The sequence below is a fragment of the Micropterus salmoides genome, unplaced genomic scaffold (assembly GCF_014851395.1).
Source record: "Micropterus salmoides isolate LMB-PRFRI ecotype aquatic unplaced genomic scaffold, ASM1485139v1 Ms_hic_scaffold_12, whole genome shotgun sequence".
Taxonomy (NCBI): Eukaryota; Metazoa; Chordata; class Actinopteri; order Centrarchiformes; family Centrarchidae; genus Micropterus; species Micropterus salmoides.
In genome coordinates this window covers 415,826-434,975 of record NW_024040263.1, presented here as the reverse complement: position 1 = coordinate 434,975, position 19,150 = coordinate 415,826, and the positions used below count along the sequence as shown (strand labels likewise).

The following is a 19,150-nucleotide window of genomic DNA, read 5'->3' as shown; positions in this document are numbered from 1 at the left end:
TGTGTTTTGGTTTTGAAACGGAGACCATTGCTACGTTTGCACCTCCCGTCCAGACAGATGAAAACAAAGACCTAAAATGGAGAAGTTTGAAAACGCCGCCAACCCCATTTTTCGTTTTAAAACTCTGGAGAGCGTTTTAGACGGGCAAAAACGGACGACTTTAGAAACGATGACACAGACGCTCACGCTCGGCTCTCTGATTATATGTCTTATAAGTCATGCCAAGAAGAAACATGATGCTACTGACAGAGATTTTGAGTTGGTATTTTTATTAAAATATTTTGATATTTTGCAAATAACACTTAACCTACACACTGTTTAAGTCGCCATTTACTTTACAACGACTTCCAGTCTTTCTGCCGCCGCAGCCGCTTTTAACTCCTGTGTTACATTAAGTGACAGTCCCAGCTCATTATTGGTCCGTGCAAAAAAAATCTGCTCTGAATCTTCGTCTGTATTTATTTATTCTTTCGCCAAATCTTCTGTAACTACGGAATAGACCATCTGCTTCATGTTTACACCAGCATGCACATGCCCAGTGTCCGTGACTGGCCACTAGATGTGCTTTTTCAGTCGTTTCAATACATCAACTCTAAAAATGCAGCTAACACTCTGGTGTAGACGGAGATACGTTTTGAAACTCTGCTTTTAAACAGAAATAGAGTAGCGTGGCTGGGGGCTGAGATGCAACACACAGTATTTATGTATCGAACACTGTGTGTGAGTATGAGTGTCTGTATGACTCACATTTGACCGCGTGCAGCACTCTGTTGTCCAGGGGTTTACGACTGGGGTCATTGGTTGAAGACCGGATGCCAGTTCCACAGCTGTTTGCCAAAGTGCTCCTGAGCCAGGAAATAATAAAATCCACATACATCACATCAACACATTAACAGATAAAAGGTACACAATAAAAAAAATCCTGTACGGACATTTTAAGGGAACTCTCATACTGAGACACACATTTTCGCTAAAATCCAAATTTTCAAACTCAAGTAGCTTGAGAAGAAAAATAGAATAAATGCCGAAAGTGGATTGACTCTGACTGTAGTCTAGTTCACAGCCTGTTATCATTTACTGCAATTTATACAGTAGTCATTTTGTTAATCTCCGACACGGCCCTCGCTAGATTTGATTTGAAATGCGTTGAACACTGACCTGTCAAAGAACGCAGCCAGAAGGCGTCTGAGGAGCACTTTGTGACGGGTCCCTGCGCTGACGTGGCAGTTCATGAGTTGGGCGCGGGAGATGAACACGGAGGTGCCGCTCACCAGCTCCAGTTTCTCGGCCGGGTCGCCCTCCTCGTACAGCTTCGGGTGGCAGCGGTTCCCGATCTGGCTGATGAGCTCGGCGGGCAACGACGCCAGGTCTTGCCGGGACCGCCCTCCCCTGCCACCCCGACCGCCGCCTGAGTCTGGGGCCAAGTCCGGAAGAGCCTCCACCCGCTCCCCGACCACTTTGGAGGGATGATGATGGACTGTTATCAGTTTTTACTTACATTTAGAGCTGGGTTTCAGAGCAGATACAAAACGCCCCAAAAACCGTTTATTTCGGAAAAGATACCAAACATTTTAAAGTGTTAAAGCAGTCATCCAAAAACATTTGAATAATAATAAAAAAGTCTAAAATTTACAAAACTTTGCATGTTTATACTTATATTAATAATGGCTTTCACATTAAAGTTTAGCATTTAAATGCATACTTATTGCAAATCAGCTCACATTAAATGGCTATGATCAATATGGTCATGACAAAATTGCTAACATCTGTTAATATACAGAAACAAAATGCTTTAACAGTTAAAAACAAACAACACACCTAACCTTTAGTCCCCTAACCTCTATTAGATTTTTAGTCCAAAACATTAAATAGAAAAACATCAACCCTCAGTGCTCCAATCCTAACTGCAATATAAGAGAGATAATTCACTCCAACGTGGATAGTAAAACAGTGGCAATCACACTCCATTTTGCTTTGGGTGCTTCTTTGCCTCCATTCGTGCATTAAAATCATTTAGTGCACTTCCTACAGTGTTTTTGTTCTTACTTTAGTCAGGCGCAATTAGAGAAAATTAGTCCATTTGGATATCAAACCATCTGAAGATTCAGTTCTAGGTCATTGGAGATATATTTCTCATTTGTTTTCTATGTTTTCAAATCAAACCTGGACCTTAGACTTAAAAGGCCCTTTGACCCTTGGCCCATGACTAACAACAGTTAAAACATGTTTTGATTTTACGCACATTTCTTGTGTATTTTGAACAAACTTCAGTTTGTATAACTATCTATAACTAATATTATTAGACTATATAGAATATTTAATTCCAACGACCATCTGATTGTCCTTTTGATTAAATAAACGAAACAATTCATAAGCTCCACAGTATTTCATTCTCCTCAACACCCTGCACTACTGAGATGTTTGGACAGACAAATTCTACGGGACCGGTCCTTATAAAACACACTACAAACAGATGAAAACAGATCTTACCTGCGGCTCCAGCGTTCAGCATGCTGTACATGGTGTACATGTTGCAGATCTGTCTGTACTGCTCTTCTGCGCTGTCATCCGCTATGTCGTCCTCTTCCTCGTCGTCGTGGTAACTGATTGGTGAGTCACTCGTGTACATACTCAGCGTGCCCGGGCTCGTTCCTTCAGGTGTCCCACCATTGTTGTTATTGTTGTTATGGTTACTGTTGAGCCCGGCTCCTCCCACTGAAGTGACGCCACCGCCACCTACCATAGCAGCATTCGCTGCAGGTCCGCGCCCAGAGGCATCCTGGGTAGTGTTGTTGGAGGAGGAGGAGGACGACGAAGAGGAAGAGTAGCGTGCGGCCTTCCTCATTCCACCTCCCCCGCCCCCGCCAGACCCCCCTCCCCCGTCACGGTTGCCCCCCTCCCACAGCCGCTTGGCCACGGGGGTGCAGACCACAGAGTAGGGGGAGCCCTCCTGCTGAGGGGCAGAGAGAAACACTGGTTATTTATCTTAAACTCTAGACAACTTAAAAAAAAAAAAAGAAAAAGAGAGAAGTAACAAAAACAATCAACAAACATAAAGCTATTTTAACAGCAAAGAGAAACAATGAAGAGATTCATTTATATAGTCATTTTCAGTGGCCAAAACACACAGATATGGCTTTGAAATATTTCTGCACTAGAGCCAATATGATACAGAGACATGGAACCGATACAAAAATGAAATGACATCCCAAACAACGTGTTTTTCTTCAAAACTCTATTTTTCATTTATCAAAAGAATCTAAAGTTCCTGAATGTTAAGTGTTTTTTAAACTGTAGAAAAGGCTTGTGCTAAAATGTACACAAATCAGCGTTGCTAACCTGCTGACTTTATCACAACTCATCTCGTAAAAAACTACAGAGGACAAATCCGGTGGCAGTGTTTTTTTCGTAAGCCATTTTGTTTTTTCGTAAGCCATTTCCAAACAAATCTGTATATCTGATGATAATTTATGCTACTTGATTGTTTAAACTAAACCTACAGGATGATGATCACACTGCTCTTACAGCGCAGCCTCTCCCTCTGAGGAAGTGAGGCCTGTAGCAAATACACTGTTATGAAGATTAGCACCAGACATCACACGGTGACTATTTTTGAGCAGCCAACAGATGCTTTCCTCCGAATTAAATTAGACTCTCTTTTACCTGTATTTTAACTAAGCATGACTCAACACTTACAGACTTACATCCCTGTATTTATTGTATAAGTGAGTGAGCAATTTTCCACCTAAAAGTCAATTAGAAACTTTCAGAGTACCTGATAATACAAAAGACGCTGCCATGAAAACTAAAAGATGCATCGTATGTAGGCTGTAAACAGTCCTTGAAGGTGTCCTTAGTTTAGCTAAAATCTAAATATTCAGAATTTCATATCACTTGTTTTTCAATAAAAAAAACTCCAAAAACATAGTAAATGCAAAGCTATTCCAGTGTTTGTATTAAGCCACTGTAATGTGACAATAAAAGAAGTGAGACAAACCGTTTAATACAGTTTGTGCTCCTTCAACACCCAAAACTTACTGATATGGACGGTAACATAATAAATACAAAAACCATACTTGTCTCTCAATATTAAGGCTTTTTGAAACCTCTAGTTAAAACTCTTATAAAGTGGTTAACTGAACACAATTTAAATGCGATCTGCACAGTAGGCCTACACTATATGAGTTCATATTGCGATGACGATATAACTTGCGATAAATTAACAAATATTAAAAGTGTGCATATTAGCTGCCTGTTTGACTTTAAATTCAGAACAGGATTAGAACTGAATACTTTAAATACAACTAAATGTTTCTAGAGCAGCAACAGTTTACAACAGCAAAGTCGCAATATAAACGCAATAACATCTCAGTGGAAACAAATCTAAAATGTCAATTAAATAAATCATATTCCTGACATCAAAATACTGAGTGACATTAGAAAGAATAAAGATATTCAGTATCAGTCCTTCCTCCTTCTCCTCCCTCTGCTGCTGTTATTCACTGCAAGTAACATTATTTAGTAGAGAGAGGAGCGGCTGGTTTGTCTCAGCCAGCAGCTGAGTTTACAACAACGTGCCAAATTTTTAGGAACGTGGCAAACTAAGCTCAACAGTTACACTATAGATAGGTTTCGTTTTAGCTTGTTTGCAACAATTTGCTATTAGCAGAGAGTGTAAAACACAGTGGCAGATTAAAATATCGCTTTCTACATGTTGACATGTTTTTGCTTGTTGAACAGGTGTATTGATGAAGTATTGGCTTTTTGCTCGTGACGGTTTTATTGCGCTTACAGTCAACTGTCTCAGCTGCGGCCTACATGCTGTTAATTACTTCATCAATGCAACACTTTGCTTGTTTTAACATTATCAGCGGCAGCATACCTGCTGCGGCTGAGGGGTGGGCTGAGGTGTGGAGGCCGTCTGTTCTGTCTTCACCTTAGACACCAGGGGGAGGGGCGTCAGACAAGAGGTGGGCCTTCCTGCGGCCGTGGCAACGACGCTGACTCCACTGCCTCCCACTGTTTGAGTGACGGGGCTCTGAGGCTCGGAGGGCGGAGTCTCCTCAGCGTGGAGACCCTGGGAGTCGCAGCTTGGAGATGAGACCTGGAGGTTATGGTGATATAAAGAAGGGTGATTAATTTCTCTGACATCATTACCTTTGAAAATAAACAAAATATACTGTAGCTTGCCATCACTTCATGTTTATGTAAGTGTATCAACTGAGATCTGTCTGTAGCATTGAGTAAGGAAATCTGTTAAGTACCAAATAATAATCATAATCTTGTTTACTTATTTTATGATCAGTTAGTTCCTGATTTCCATCAGAAGAACTGTTACGGCTGCTTGTAACACTTCAGGCTTCTAATGTTAAAAGCTTTCTGAAGATGCTACTATATGTATTAACAACACTGATAATTGTTTGAAGTCATCTGTGAAGCAACATTACCAACATTTCTTTGTTTCCAGCTTCTCACATGTCAGGATTTGCTGCTTTTCTATGTCCTATAAGACAATATGTCTTTTGGTTTTAAACTGCTGGTCTGACAAAAACCTTGCCTTGGGCTCTGGTAGCTTGTGATGTTCTGTCACTGAACAAAAAAAAAGCTAGGTTAAGAATAGTTAGTTTCCTCAAATAAGGTATCCAAAAAGTTTTGGTAGCAAAGTTTGGTTATCATATCAACACTAGTACTGGGAATGTTTTAAAGATACTCAACACAATCTTAAATCTGTTTTTTTGCCCAGTAACATCGAGGACAAGTATCTTTGTATCTTATACAAGCTGGACTGATTTTTTATATTATTCCTTGATAGTTTGCCAAAGTGGCTGGCGGAGGAGCCAAACCACCACGCCTGACAGCCGTATTTTAAGACCAGAAAGCAACTTAAAACATCCTGCAATGGCAAATACTATCATATATCTTGACATGCTTCACATAACACATATCATAGCTTGTATCATAGTAACTCAGTCTGGAGGTGTTGCGGGATACTTTCAAGGAAATCAGTTTTCCTCATTAATATGCAGATTTATGCAGCAAGGCACTCCAAATCTAATCAGATCATCTGTTACTATAGAGGGAACCTGTAGTGTCAGTATGATGTTTCAATTATTTTTTAGTCACAAGAACGTGTCTACAAACACAGACACCCCCATGACAACATAATGTCATGCATAATGGCACAGGTGCCGTGGTGGCAGCACATAAAAAGGCTATTTTATTCATGTCTGGTTTATTTTTCTACCATGATTACAAATTATATAATGCATATTTCTTTTCACCAATACTTCTACATCTGCATTCAACTTTAACGAACTAATAAATCATTGTTAATGAATGCTTACCTTGAGAAAAAACTCTGTGCCTTTTTCCATGATCTGTTGGATCTGGAGAAAACCGGCGGTGTACATGAGCAGGAACTGGTCTCCAACATTCATGCTGAGGCGTCCTGTGTAGCAGAAGGCCAGGATCTGCTGGAAGCTCTGTGGCTGCACGGCTGGGGGCAGCTCCACCACAGAACTCTTCCCCCCGGCGTTGAACAGATCCCGGAAGTAAGAGCTACTGGCTGCAAGCACCGCGCGGTGGGCCTGTCGTGTTAACAGCAGCGAAAGTTAAGTCACAAGGGCGTAAAGGTGTATTCCCAAGAGGCAGAAAACCCAAACAGCGTGTATGTTGCGGAAGACGAGCTTCGTCTCAGCCATGTTTACAGTTAACCTACCTTTGGTATCTATTTTGAATTAAAATGGAAATTTTAATTTCTAAAAGTATTTATCATTTCAATTGTATCAAACTGTAAATTAATCATTTCCCATTGTGTTGCAATTAACTTCAGAAAAATAGCCACATTTCTTATTGTAGCCTTACAAATTGAAATTATATTGAGCGGTGGCAAAGCCAAATTATTTATTTCCCTAATGACCAGGGGGGGTTCAGAATATCTATTAGAAATTATTTAAAGCAAGACTCTGCTTGACCAGTTTGACCTGGACCATATGTTTCTGTCACCAAAATCTTGTCAGCACCTTCACTGTGGAACTAATTACACTTTACTGCAGCTCTCACCAGTCCTCCAGGTGCAATGAATAAATTATTATTTTTTTTTTTTTAAATACCAAAACCCTTCCCAAGCATGTTGTTTCAACACAGACATTTAACAGAAAAATATCAGTAAAAACATGAAAATCCAACTTTTGTTTTTCTTATACAGTTTCGACTCCAATTCTACTTTGGCCACTCCTCTCTCTTGATTAGCTTTAAAATAGCTTCTTCTCCTCAAGCTACACGTTTATATTTCAAGGTAATGCTATAGTAGTTTAGACAATGCTAAATTATTGAGACACCTGTGAGTTAATTACTTTGACCAATTGGTAAATGGCTCAGACAAAAAATAAAGTAGCTCTTTAGGCAAATGGCCTAGCCAACAATTACTCCAATATAGCGGTTTCGTAATCAACAGGTTAAGAAACAGCTATATGTATAAAAGGTGAGCTTTTATACAACTCTGACTCTAAGCTGTCAATCCTTGAATAGGGATCAGTTAAAAAAAAAAACATTTAGGACCTTGAAGGCGTGTCCCTTGACCACCACGGAGACATCACAGTAGAGGCCCTGCAGTCGCTGTTCGTTCAGACACTCCAGGATGTTATTGCCAAAGTTAGGGATCGCCATCTGCAGCGTCTGAGCCATAACGCTCTGCCCAGCACCACAGGGTCTGCAGGAAACCGAAAGGTAGAAGTTAAGAGTAGTGATAACGGGACATCATTGAAACGTTATAAGGGAGGAATGGATGGGACAGAAGAATAGAGAGACATCTGGAAGTAAGGAGGGATGCATCCATTAACAGATTATGGGAATGTATAGATGAAGGGAAGGTGAGGAGGAAGATGAGGAATGGGTAAACAGAGACATCAGAGAAGTGGTGAGGAAGAGAGGATACAAAGAGGTAGCAGGACAGGAGGAGAGGAAACGGTAAATAAAAAGGAGTGATGGGACAAAAATTACAGTCATGAAGGACTGGAAGATGTGCAAAAGGCCTACAAGACAGACATGAGGGGAGAGGAAAGTGACTTAAGATAAAGAAACAGGGTAAGTAAAGTGTATGATGATTAATGAATTAAGTATTTGGTAAACAACTTTAATTCTAAACTAACTTCCAAATGAAAGAGAATTTTAGGGCAACAGTTATATAAGCCGTCTTTCTGTTTAAAAAAAAAAAAAAAAACCTTGCTACATTACATCTAATTCACAGTTTGGTGGTTTTTGGCCTACTTTGTTATTTTCTTGTCGCTCCTTCTCAGTCAAAACACAGTCACTTACATAACTCATCTATTTCATTCATCTTCGTCACCATCCAACAAAGAAGCCTGTGATCAAAAGTGGAGGAACTGTCAAACCCGACAAAAAAAATAAACATATTTTTTTTCCTCAAGACTAAAGGCAACACCATCAAGTGAACCCTTTATTTTTGTTTATAAATGCACAATAGTACTACTCTATAACAAACATGATGGAGCAGAAGTAAACAAATGAGAACCAAAAAGGTGAGTCACTGGTCTACCGAGCAAATACATTTTATGCAAGATCATGACCTCCAAGTGACTGATGGTGTACAAACCTAGCAAACATGCACAAGTACTTGGACAGTAGCTGGTTCTGAGTAGATGTTGTTGAGCTCCTAGTCTGGCTTCAACCCAAAACAAACCACTAACAGGAAACAATATGATAGTGATTTGCCTCGTTCTTCTACTGGGAGTGAGACTTGCAGACGAGGCCTAGTAACCTAAACAGCAGGCTGCAACATCACCTCATAACATTAAAAATGATCAGATAAAACCCTTGTGCACGTACAACCTGGACTTCTTGCACCACAGCTTTAAAATTCGGGGTAGTATATTTTGAAGTTTTAGGTCAGAATGTAGATCGCTCCATGCAGGTGCAGAAAACCTCAATGCTTTCTGTTTGGACTTTGGGAACAACAGTAAGCAAAATGTCAGGATAACTAAAATTATGATTTCCATATTTCAAGTTTAAAGAGAAGAGAAGTAAATAGGAATTTCACCAAGAATGGCTTGTAAATAAAACCATACCAACGACTGAGGTAAGTCTGCACATAAAGCAGACCAATTCACGTTTGAATATCATACACAACTGTGAGTAAAGAAAACACAGTTTGTAAGGAATGTCAGCGCCCCATGATGCACGCTATCCAGCATGTGAAGACAATGAGCAGATGCATTTATTTACAACACCATAATCAATAACGGGTATAAAGGTCCACACTCTTGTCTACATCAGTGGAGCAGGTGAACAGTTTCAGGTTCCTGGGAGTTGGCATCACAGAGAACCTGACATGTCATCTCACATCTCCACGCTGGTAAAGAAAGCTCACAGACGCCTGCATTTCTTGAGGAAGCTTAAGGCGGCCAAATTCCCACGCCAAGTTCTTGTCAGCTTTTACAGAGGAGCAATAGAAGGCATCCTGACTGACATTACAAACTAGCATGGGATGTGCACGGCCCAGGACCAGAGGGCTCTGCAGCGGGTGATTAAAGCTGCTCAGAAGATCATTGGTACCCATCTCCCGAGCATCAGTAAGGTGCCTACAGAGCCCAAAGGATACTAAAGGACAGTACCCACCCAGCCACAGCCTGTTCACCCTGCTGCCTTCTGGGAAGAGATATAGAAGTTTCTGCTGCCGCACCACCAGACTGCAGAGCAGCTTTTCCCCCCCAAGCTATCAGACTCTTAAACTCAAACTCATCCTCTGCACTAATCCATTGATCATTGAATATTGTTTATTTCTGTTACCATTTTTATAATTGCTTCTGTATATTGTCTGCTATGTAGCAGAAGGGAGTTACAAAGTTCAATTCCATTTTTTAACCTGTTATAATGTGATAATAAATGTACCTACCTACCTACAATTTGTTTTTGACCATTTCTTTTCACAGACAATGCTGATTGTATAGTTCTTGCAGTTGACAAAGCTGTTGTGCTCTAATGAAATGCATGCTAAAGATACGATTTTATATTATATATATATATATATATAAATAAAAGTCTCAGTTCAATAGATTCCCCACTGCCCACAAATTTAACAGTTCATGAAACAATCATTAGCTACTGTATATGCAGCAAGTCGATTCACTGCTGCACCACTGAGACTGCAACTTAATCCATCCATCGTCAACTGCTTAAAAGGCGGGGTACACCCTGGCCACACATACAAACAACCAGTCACTCTCACACTCACACTGCAACTTCATTAATTATTTAATTAAGTATTAGCTGCTCAACTAATTTTATTCAACTTTATCATTACACTTGCATACAACAAAACATAATCTAGTCATTCCAAGTGCAATGATTAATTGATTGATCTACTAATTATCTCAGTTCATTACCCCACAGAATTAATATTCTTTTCCATAAACTACAGATAAAATAACCATATATATATATATGCAATCGTTTAGGCAGAAAACTGTGTTTACACTTGAATAATACTATACGTGTTCCCCTTTTTGGTTTGGGTCAGAAAAAAATATAGGTCACCTGAAAAAAAGTGTAAAACCATCCATCCATCACACTGGACTGCATGACACTAGCAAAAGGCCAAATAAAACTGTAACTTCCAGCTCCAATCTCAAGTATTTCCCAAATCATTATGGCAGAAATCTGATTTAGTAATTGATATGTAGTGCTGATGCAGTCGAAAAAAATGTGCATTACAAGTCAGACAAAAAAAGTGCAATGACAAATGCTGAGTAAAAAAATACTGCAGTATTGCCCAGCACTATATTTGGGTACTCAGCTGTTCAGCCTTAAGCAAAGAAGGCCGGCAGACTCATCACACAGCCATGAAATGTATCCCCTCCTAGGAAATCACATAACTTATCACGATTGGAACGAAAACAGTTGGGACTCTTGCTGACAAGCTGTGCATTGCAGGGTGTTCATTTGGTTAAACCTCACGGACTGGCTATTGTGACTTTCACTCTCTGAGATCTTGAACAGCTTGGCTCACTCTGGGCCACACTGTGAGAGGCTTCAGCCCGCCCATAGGATTACAACAGTCTGCACAAACAACCAGGTCCAACATGAATTCTCGTTTGAGTATGATGATTTGCACCATGGCTGGAAAATGTAAACACAGCCCACTCAAAGCACAACTGGCCATCATGTAAAAACTATTTTTCAACAACAAAACCTTCTGAAATTGACCAAAAATACCATGACCATCTGGATCTATGATAAACACAAGGAACAGTACTAGGCTCTCTGCTCCTTCAAAAGCTACCACCAAATGTTCCTGAGCAAAGGCCACATTAAACTTGTACCAGAACCGGAGCCGAGAAATCGGCCAGTGGAACTGGGCTCAGCAGCCTCCCAGTGAACATGGCTGCACCAGAACAGAACACAGCCCCAGAGACCAATGGAGGCCAGTTTGACAACAGGGAACAAAGTACAGAGGGGATTTACAGTGGCTCCGACCAGGACTCTGGAGATGACGAAGACATGGCGGGTTCAGGTGAGGAGCGAGAGGGTGGTCGGCCATCAGAGAGGCTGTGACAGCGTGTAGAGCCAGAATATTTTCACATTTAACTCTGTGAATCAAGGGTTTAGGTGAGTTTGATTTAAGGCTGGACGATATACCCAAAAATGCTATCACGATAAAAAGTTTCATATCTTTCGATATCAATAATTATCACGATAAGTATCAAATCGCTATTTCTTTCAAGTTTAAAGGCTGATTTTTTTTTCTCCTGAGTGAAAGTTGAAGAAACCTGATTGTTAATTGTAGTTTAAACTCTTCATCATGGTCAACACTTGAAGCCAAACAGTGGATCACTTCACAAGTCTGAGGTGGAACATTCAAAACAATTATGATAAAATCTTTTCAACAAAATATGAAATGACGTAAAAGCTTTTTTTTCCTCTCCTCTCGATTAAAGTGAATATAATCAAACATTTATTGAACATTTGTTATATTGTTATTGAAAAAAATTATATTGCGATAATTATTGTTGTTGTTTTGTTGTCCAGCCCTAGTTTGATTTTGTTTGTCGAGTTTGAATGAAGCTTGATTTAGGATGAGTTAACAAGTTCGGTGAAAGAAACTTGAATATAGAACGTGTACGCTTGTATTCTTCTGTTCAATAAGGAAAATATGTGTACAAATGTCTTCTTTCTTGACACTGGGAGAGTTTTGTTTTGTTTATTTATTAGATTAAAAAAAGCTGCGAGAGTTGTGTAACATAGTGAACTCGCTGCTGGGACACATCTCCCAACTGAAACTACGGGGGACCATCGCTTCTTGAGGTACAAAGTGGTATTACGAGGAAAGGATAGGCCTAGGCTAGCTGGTTAGCATGCTAACTTCAGTAGATATCTCTGCAACACAATACATAGATGTGTTTGCCATAACATCAGAACGGTTACTCTTTCACATTTTGTAGTGTTGTGGTACTCGAGACTGGTCTTAAGACCACTCAATAAATTGCTTCCGCGTCGTTGGATTTATTTGTTAAGATCCTAACTTTGATTGGATGTAAAACCTACTGCTTCAAATGCAACAAATAACCCTAATTAAAATGTGTTGTTACCGTTAACGACTGTCACCCCTCCCGGTGATGGCGATGCTTATGTTGATATCAGCTCTCAGTGTTTGTATGTGGGTGTTTTAATGGGAATGTTGATCTTTCAGATCAATTTGAGAAGTGCCTATGATCTCTTTCCACATTTTATTGTGTGTCATGTAATGTGGGGAACCAGTCTTGGTCTCAGCCCCTAAAAGTCTTGGTCTTGTCTCAGTCTTGGTTTGGGCGGTCTTGACTACAGCACTAACATTTTGTTAATAAGGTTAGTTCATTTTTTGAACATTTTAAACAAAAATTCGGGACACATCTTACACGTTTACGTTACACGCCACCAACATTCAGAAGGGGAAGAGGCACAGATATGAATTTCTACACTTCCAGAATCACCAGAGCATTATGCAGTGCAGCAATACCCTGAACCTTTGTTGAGCAGGTGGCAGCTTTTATGTTACCTGAAGGACTAGGCTTTACCTATTATTACAAGAAAACCTTACTTTATAATCTCACATTCAGTATACATACAAAACATAGGGCTCTAGTGGTTGTTGAAAGTCCTGGGAAATGTATACAAGGCAGGTTTTGGGAAAGTAAGATTAAAAAGAAGTAAATTCCAACTCTTTACAAAATACACTACAGCCTGGTATGGACTCACATAAAACAGTAAGAGCATCTGAAGGTGGATTCTTCCTTTAAATTCCAACTCCTTCAGTGGAGCTGCTCCTTAGCCAACAATAAAAAGATAGTGGGAATAATGGGAAGCTTCCAGGTGTGAATGTGAAGCAGGATGCTGTAGCATGTATGCTCAGCAAACCTCTCCTAGAAGAAAAATAAAGGCTGAATAAAGTGGACGAAAGCAGTCCAGAGCTCCTGCCTAACACCTACATAAGGGCAGCACTGAGGATACAGGGCCATCAGCATTTCATCATAATTAATTGTTAGGTTTATAGCAACTAATTAATTTTGATAGATATAGGCATATAAAGTAGGGCCGTGGGCAGAGTAAAAGAGTAAAGTGTGTCTATTTACAATCCCAGTGCTAAACATTTCATAGAAATTTCATATAAGTGTTATATATATATATTTATTTATTTGTTTATTTTTAAATGCTCCAGGTTGACAATTCTATTAGTACACTGTTATGGTTAAAATTAAAACATTGGTTATGAGCGTAAGATACTTAAAGAGTACCCAAGTGCTGATATTAGCATGCGTTTTATTTATGTGAACTGCCATTACAATATTATTATGCTTAATTAATTGGGCAGACATATTCTGGACAAAAAACAATTAAGACTGTAGACTGCTTATTGGATTGGGAGCACTTTGTACAATTTGATCTGAATAACATTCCCATCATATCAAAATACTATTAGCGTCTGAGTGTATAAATTACAGTTTAGCTTTCCACTACTTATTTTGTGAAAATCAATATTTTGACATAAGTCAGTGTTTGCTGGCCATTGTACCGTGACACATAATTGTGCCTTGACAGTTTGTGTCGATATAAAGAAATCAATATGCATTAGATTAATGTAATTATTATTCAATGAAGTGGCTCAGAGTGATACTTTGTCCATGCACTTTGGGCATTTTTCCAGGATTTGTTTACATACTTTACTCCTACTTTAATTAGCATAACATGGTCTTATTGGTAATGTGGATTTCTGTCTTATCAAAACAGGTTAAAATTAAAAGTAGCTTCTCGACCTCTGGACTGACTGAGGAAAGTAAGAACTGCCTGACATTTGTACTTCCCAAGGCAACTGAACCAACAAGTGTCCCACTGGAGCTTCTCATCGACCAATAGTAGATGCCGGTAGTTGTATCCAGGTGTAGAATATGTGCGGTCATATACATAATAAGCAGGCAGATGCTCAGAAAAAGAGCGTGTGTGAAACAAATCTTACCTCAAGAATCAAAAGGCAAAAGCAAAGAGCAGCAAATTATTTGGTTATGCTGATATTCAGACAATCAGACAGCAGCATTTGTGCTAAAACTTGAAATCGCTCAAGTGTTGCCTAAAAGCAAACTGTAGGAGTGAACTGATTTGACTTGAACACACTGTGGAGCATTGAGATGTCACCCAAGGACATCCTGCCTGCCACATTTTCCCCCTCACAGGTCAGAGAGGTCACAACAACTTCCAGGAAACATAAAAGGGAGTTTATTCACACCACTTGACCCTTGCCCTGCAGTCCCCATGTGCCCCATTATATGCTCTGACTTAATGCCAAACTGTGTGTGTGTCCTCTACAACTTTTAAAATTCATCTCCAGAACCACAGACTCTGGTTTATTTTATGCGAACTAACCCACATGCTGCAGATAACAACCATATCCCAAAAATAAAAAAGTTATTTAGTCACTGCAGTCAGCTTGCTGGCATATAATCAACCTCAAGAAACTATATGAATCAATAATAACACAGCATGTCATATCAGCATCAATGGCAACCTCATCATATTGAGTTTCCTGGTTTAGAGAGGTTAAAGGTGGCCTGTTAGCAAGTAGCAAGCTAAAGCTAAGGCTAACACTGGCATTAGTAAAACACTTCACCTATACATTTAATTCGCAAACATGTCTTTAAATCACGTGTACTAAATTCCAGCCTTGTGTGGCTTTCAGTTCAAAGACATTTAAGGCTGAACATGTTGTATTTACCGACACTCGTGGGTAGGCAGACACCAAAATGTGGCTATAGTGTAGCCTCCCTTGAGCACGACTAAGAGCTGAAACTTCAAAAACGAAATGTTATTTATACACATCAATTATACATCAATTAATCTCACATGAAAGTCTGGCAGAGTCGACGTCTCGCCGGTGGATGCCTCGAGAGAGCGACAGAGAGAGAGACTGAGCTCGCCACCAGCGGGGCAGCAGGGCAGTCTGGACGGGCAGAGAGCTCTCGGTGCCCCGCCGTGTGCCAGCCTCGATGCCCGGTAGGATTTGGGAGTCCTCGCCTGGGCCGGGCCGGTGGTGTGTGTGTGTGTGTGCGTTCAGCGGAGGGAGGGAGCGAGCGGGCGGCAGCGGAAAAAGGAACAAAAAAAATAAAAATAAATAAAAAGAGCTCTTCTTCTTTATTTTGTATTCCAACCCTGATTCCAACTCCCCTCCTCAGCCCCAAAGCCCAAAACACAAACACACGTTTATCGCCCGAGTAACACAAAAATAGACGAGGGGATCAAATATTCAGAAGCTCGGCGCTATCCCCGTCTCCCCTCTGTCCGTGCCAGCGCGGTGTGATGTCCGTTTAGACCGAGTTCCCTCCTCCTCCGCCGGCCGAATGGCAGCTACCGATACGGGACAGACACGCGTTTCCCCCCCCTCCCCTCCAAAATGTCGCTTATGATTTCTCAAAGCGAACACATTATTAAATCACAATGGGACCCAGGAGGCCACGCAGACTACCGTTACGGTCAGTTGAATGAACTCCGATGTGAATCTTTAAGCGTTAACGTTATTTTTTAACCGGAGATGAGAGGGGCTCTATAGCGGAGGGCTATGCTGGCACTCCATCTTTAGCCGACATCAACAGGTCATCCCGGGACACAAATGCGCTGCAACTGTGGGCGAGACAGACGGATGGATCCGGCATGGCGAGAGGAGATGAGAGGAGGGGAAAGGAAAGTAGGGGGTTGGCTGTACAATCTTAACCCGTTTTACCGACAGGACACCAAGCCACTGGGCGAATCAACGACTGCCTGCGGTTTTCAAACGCAGGCGTGTTGAGGAGAAGCACTGCACCCCTTCCCCAAACACCAAGTAGTTGTTTTTCATAAAAGTTCAGGAATGCGGGCGAAAGAGGAGCGGATGACTCGTCAAGTCACTCACCGAGGGAAAGGGGGGAGGCGGGGGCAAGTCCGACCGCGGCGACGAGTGAGTGAAGCCGGTGTTAAGTGGTTAAAGTTTGGTCTGTCCCCATGAGCCCATCCCCCATAGTAGCTAGCACAACTTTACCACCCCATCCCCTAAAAAAAACAAAAAAAACAATAGCTTAACCCACACTTCAACACACCGCCGCAGACCATACACCACCCTCTATCCAAATTCACCCATCCGAAATCAAGAAGCCCCCAACACACACACACACACACACACACACACATATATATACAGTTCTGGGATCGGACAACTGACTGAACCGTCTCGCCGGCCGAGCCCGAACCGTTGTCCTCGGTGACCCGCCGCGCTCAACTCACCCCCTCGGCTGTATTCCGCTGGAAAGTGTTTCAATGGAGGACCAGCGCAGTCTTGTATCTCCCTCCGCCTCGCTACAGGCAGCCATTCATTGTGACTGTATGCTGTGAACCAGCAGCCGGAGCACGCAATTCATGCATACACGTACATACTTACACGTGCGCGCGCTGGGAGTGGGGGGGTGGGGGGTGGGGGGCATTAACGCACTTACACATGCAGATGCAGGCGAGAAGAAGAGCGAAGAGTTATCGAGGAGGGGGACGCAGAGGAGCAGAGCGGTTTTTTTGTTTTTTTTTTTTAACTCTCCCAGGGGTTGCACACAGATCGCAGAGCTACTGATCGGCTAGACAGACAGGTAGACAGACATATAGATGGGGAGGCTGTCTGCACCGTCTCGTTACTTTTTGCCAGCGGTTTAAGGAATTAACACTGCACATTATGTAGGATACTGTCATTTCAGATACCAACAGTGAGGCTACGGTAAATAACGCGGGCGAACTGGACTGCTTCCCATCAACAACAGAAAGTATTATATTCTCAGACCTTAAACTCCCCCCCTAAAAACGATTTTGTGCATTTAAACTATGTAGACTAATTATGCACATACCTGGTAATACTTAGTCAGTCAGAATAAATTAAGCTTCGTCAGTGTAATAATTTAGTCTATAGTGTGTGTGTGTATATATATGTGTTCTCTATACTGTAGCCTGTATTATTGGGTTATTGTATTATTGTGTAGCACATCGTTAGAATTGTACAATCCAGAGTCAACACATACCTGGCAATAAAGCTGATTCTGATTCTGATAATTTAACCCAAAGTAAAATGTGCGTTTACCTGGGTGGTTATCAAAGTAGACTTCATTAAATCCACACTTTTGTCACCAAAACCCTTCAACATCATGGTTGAAGGTAAATTATGGGCTCGCCTCCACATTCAAGTTGTTTACCTCAGCATTACTAAAAATAACTTGGCACAGTAATGGCAGAAAAGTTGACTTTAGTGCACGTGGACATGCTGTTATTTTTACCCAATCAAAACAATGGTGAAATAACTAAAATAAATGTTTTTATTGCGTTATTTTTGACTTTCTACACTTATTTTCATTTTATATAAGCCTATATGCTATTATTTTATTTTAAATCTCTAAAAGAGGAATGGGCATTTTTTGTAGCGGGGATAATGTGATATCTAATGTAACGACTAATGTAGTCTGACAAAACAGGTATTGCAACTATAAAGTAATGCGATTGTATTTGAAGGTTTGAGCCAAAGCACCGCTGCAGGCAGGTAGACAGGCAGCGTCCCCAGCCGACCCGAGTGTCTGAGCCCCACCCACCAGTACACCCACTCACTATAGGCTACTCACCGGGCTGTATTCTCCCTTAGGTGGTGAAACCGACTCTCTCCTGGCCGACACCGCACGGACCGTGGATCAGGGGGCCGGTTCGATCCCGCTTTCTAATGTGTGTGATAGTGCGTCTAGACTCCGGGCAGGTGAGCCCTCCGGGGCCTCCAGGCGCTGTGCACAGCGAATACTAAACAGGATGAGACTGCATTCAGGCTCAGCACTGCGCTCCCCGCTCTCTCTCCCTGTCATGCCAAATACTATTAACTCTATAATTCTCCTGTGTCAGATGTATAGCGTCACGCTCTCTGGGCATTTATTGCCACAGCGCCCCCATCCAGATGTTCAGGCTCCAGGCTTGTGTGCATACAACACAGTGGAGGGAGGCAGTTTTTCCCCCTATCCACAGTCACGTCCCATTTTATGAAAACTGGTTGAAAACCACTAAAACAGCGTGCTGGTGGATGATAGCTAATGTGAAAAACTTGAATGAATATTCCTTTTCAATATAGGCTAGGCTACTATGTGTGAGGCAGTGGCAGAAGTACCGCACTGTAAAGATTACAAGCAGGGCTCCAGCCAGGATTTTGGTGATATGGTCATGAGTCCCTCAACACCCTCAAATAATTTTGTAGCCATACCATAACAGATCTCTCTTTTTAATTACTTGGATTTTTTATTTTATTTTTTCAGGAATCTGTTCAAGCATTCTTGGACATGAAAGTTAAAATGGTGTTTCAGGAGTAAACTTTTGGAAGATAAATTCTGAAGCCTTACATTTTGAAACACACTGATCTTCAAAAATCAATTTGTAAACGCTTAAGTTTTAAGTTCTAAATGTATGAGCTTTATGATGTAATGCAACAAGTGTTTATTATCAGTAAAATATTGAGGTAGGCCTATACCAAAAGTAAAAATACTCATTATAAAGATTGCCGGTTGAATGGAGTTGATTTTATATATAGAAAACTTTTTTTTTTTTTAATGATCATATGAATCTGCAAGGT

General features: G+C 41.0%; 1 protein-coding gene across 4 annotated transcripts in view; it reads right to left on the bottom strand.

The window, feature by feature from the left end:
* nacc1b (nucleus accumbens associated 1, BEN and BTB (POZ) domain containing b) overlaps positions 1 to 18,477 on the bottom strand; it is a 30,836-nt gene extending 12,359 nt beyond the window's left edge. Inside the window, exons 1-7 of one of the 4 annotated variants that reach the window (XM_038712716.1) lie at positions 18,165 to 18,477; positions 7,561 to 7,711; positions 6,345 to 6,587; positions 4,883 to 5,104; positions 2,491 to 2,953; positions 1,159 to 1,456; positions 748 to 845 (exon numbers count right to left, since the gene is read on the bottom strand). In XM_038712716.1, coding sequence (XP_038568644.1) covers positions 748 to 845; positions 1,159 to 1,456; positions 2,491 to 2,953; positions 4,883 to 5,104; positions 6,345 to 6,587; positions 7,561 to 7,686 — 1,450 coding nt within the window. In that variant the 5' untranslated portion in view covers positions 7,687 to 7,711; positions 18,165 to 18,477. Of the gene's footprint in view, positions 1 to 747; positions 846 to 1,158; positions 1,457 to 2,490; positions 2,954 to 4,882; positions 5,105 to 6,344; positions 6,588 to 7,560; positions 7,712 to 15,387; positions 16,754 to 16,797; positions 16,926 to 18,164 lie in introns of those variants that run through there. The other 3 variants (XM_038712713.1, XM_038712714.1, XM_038712715.1) reach the window with 3 other exon arrangements.
* Between the last annotated feature and the right edge of the window lie 673 nt (positions 18,478 to 19,150).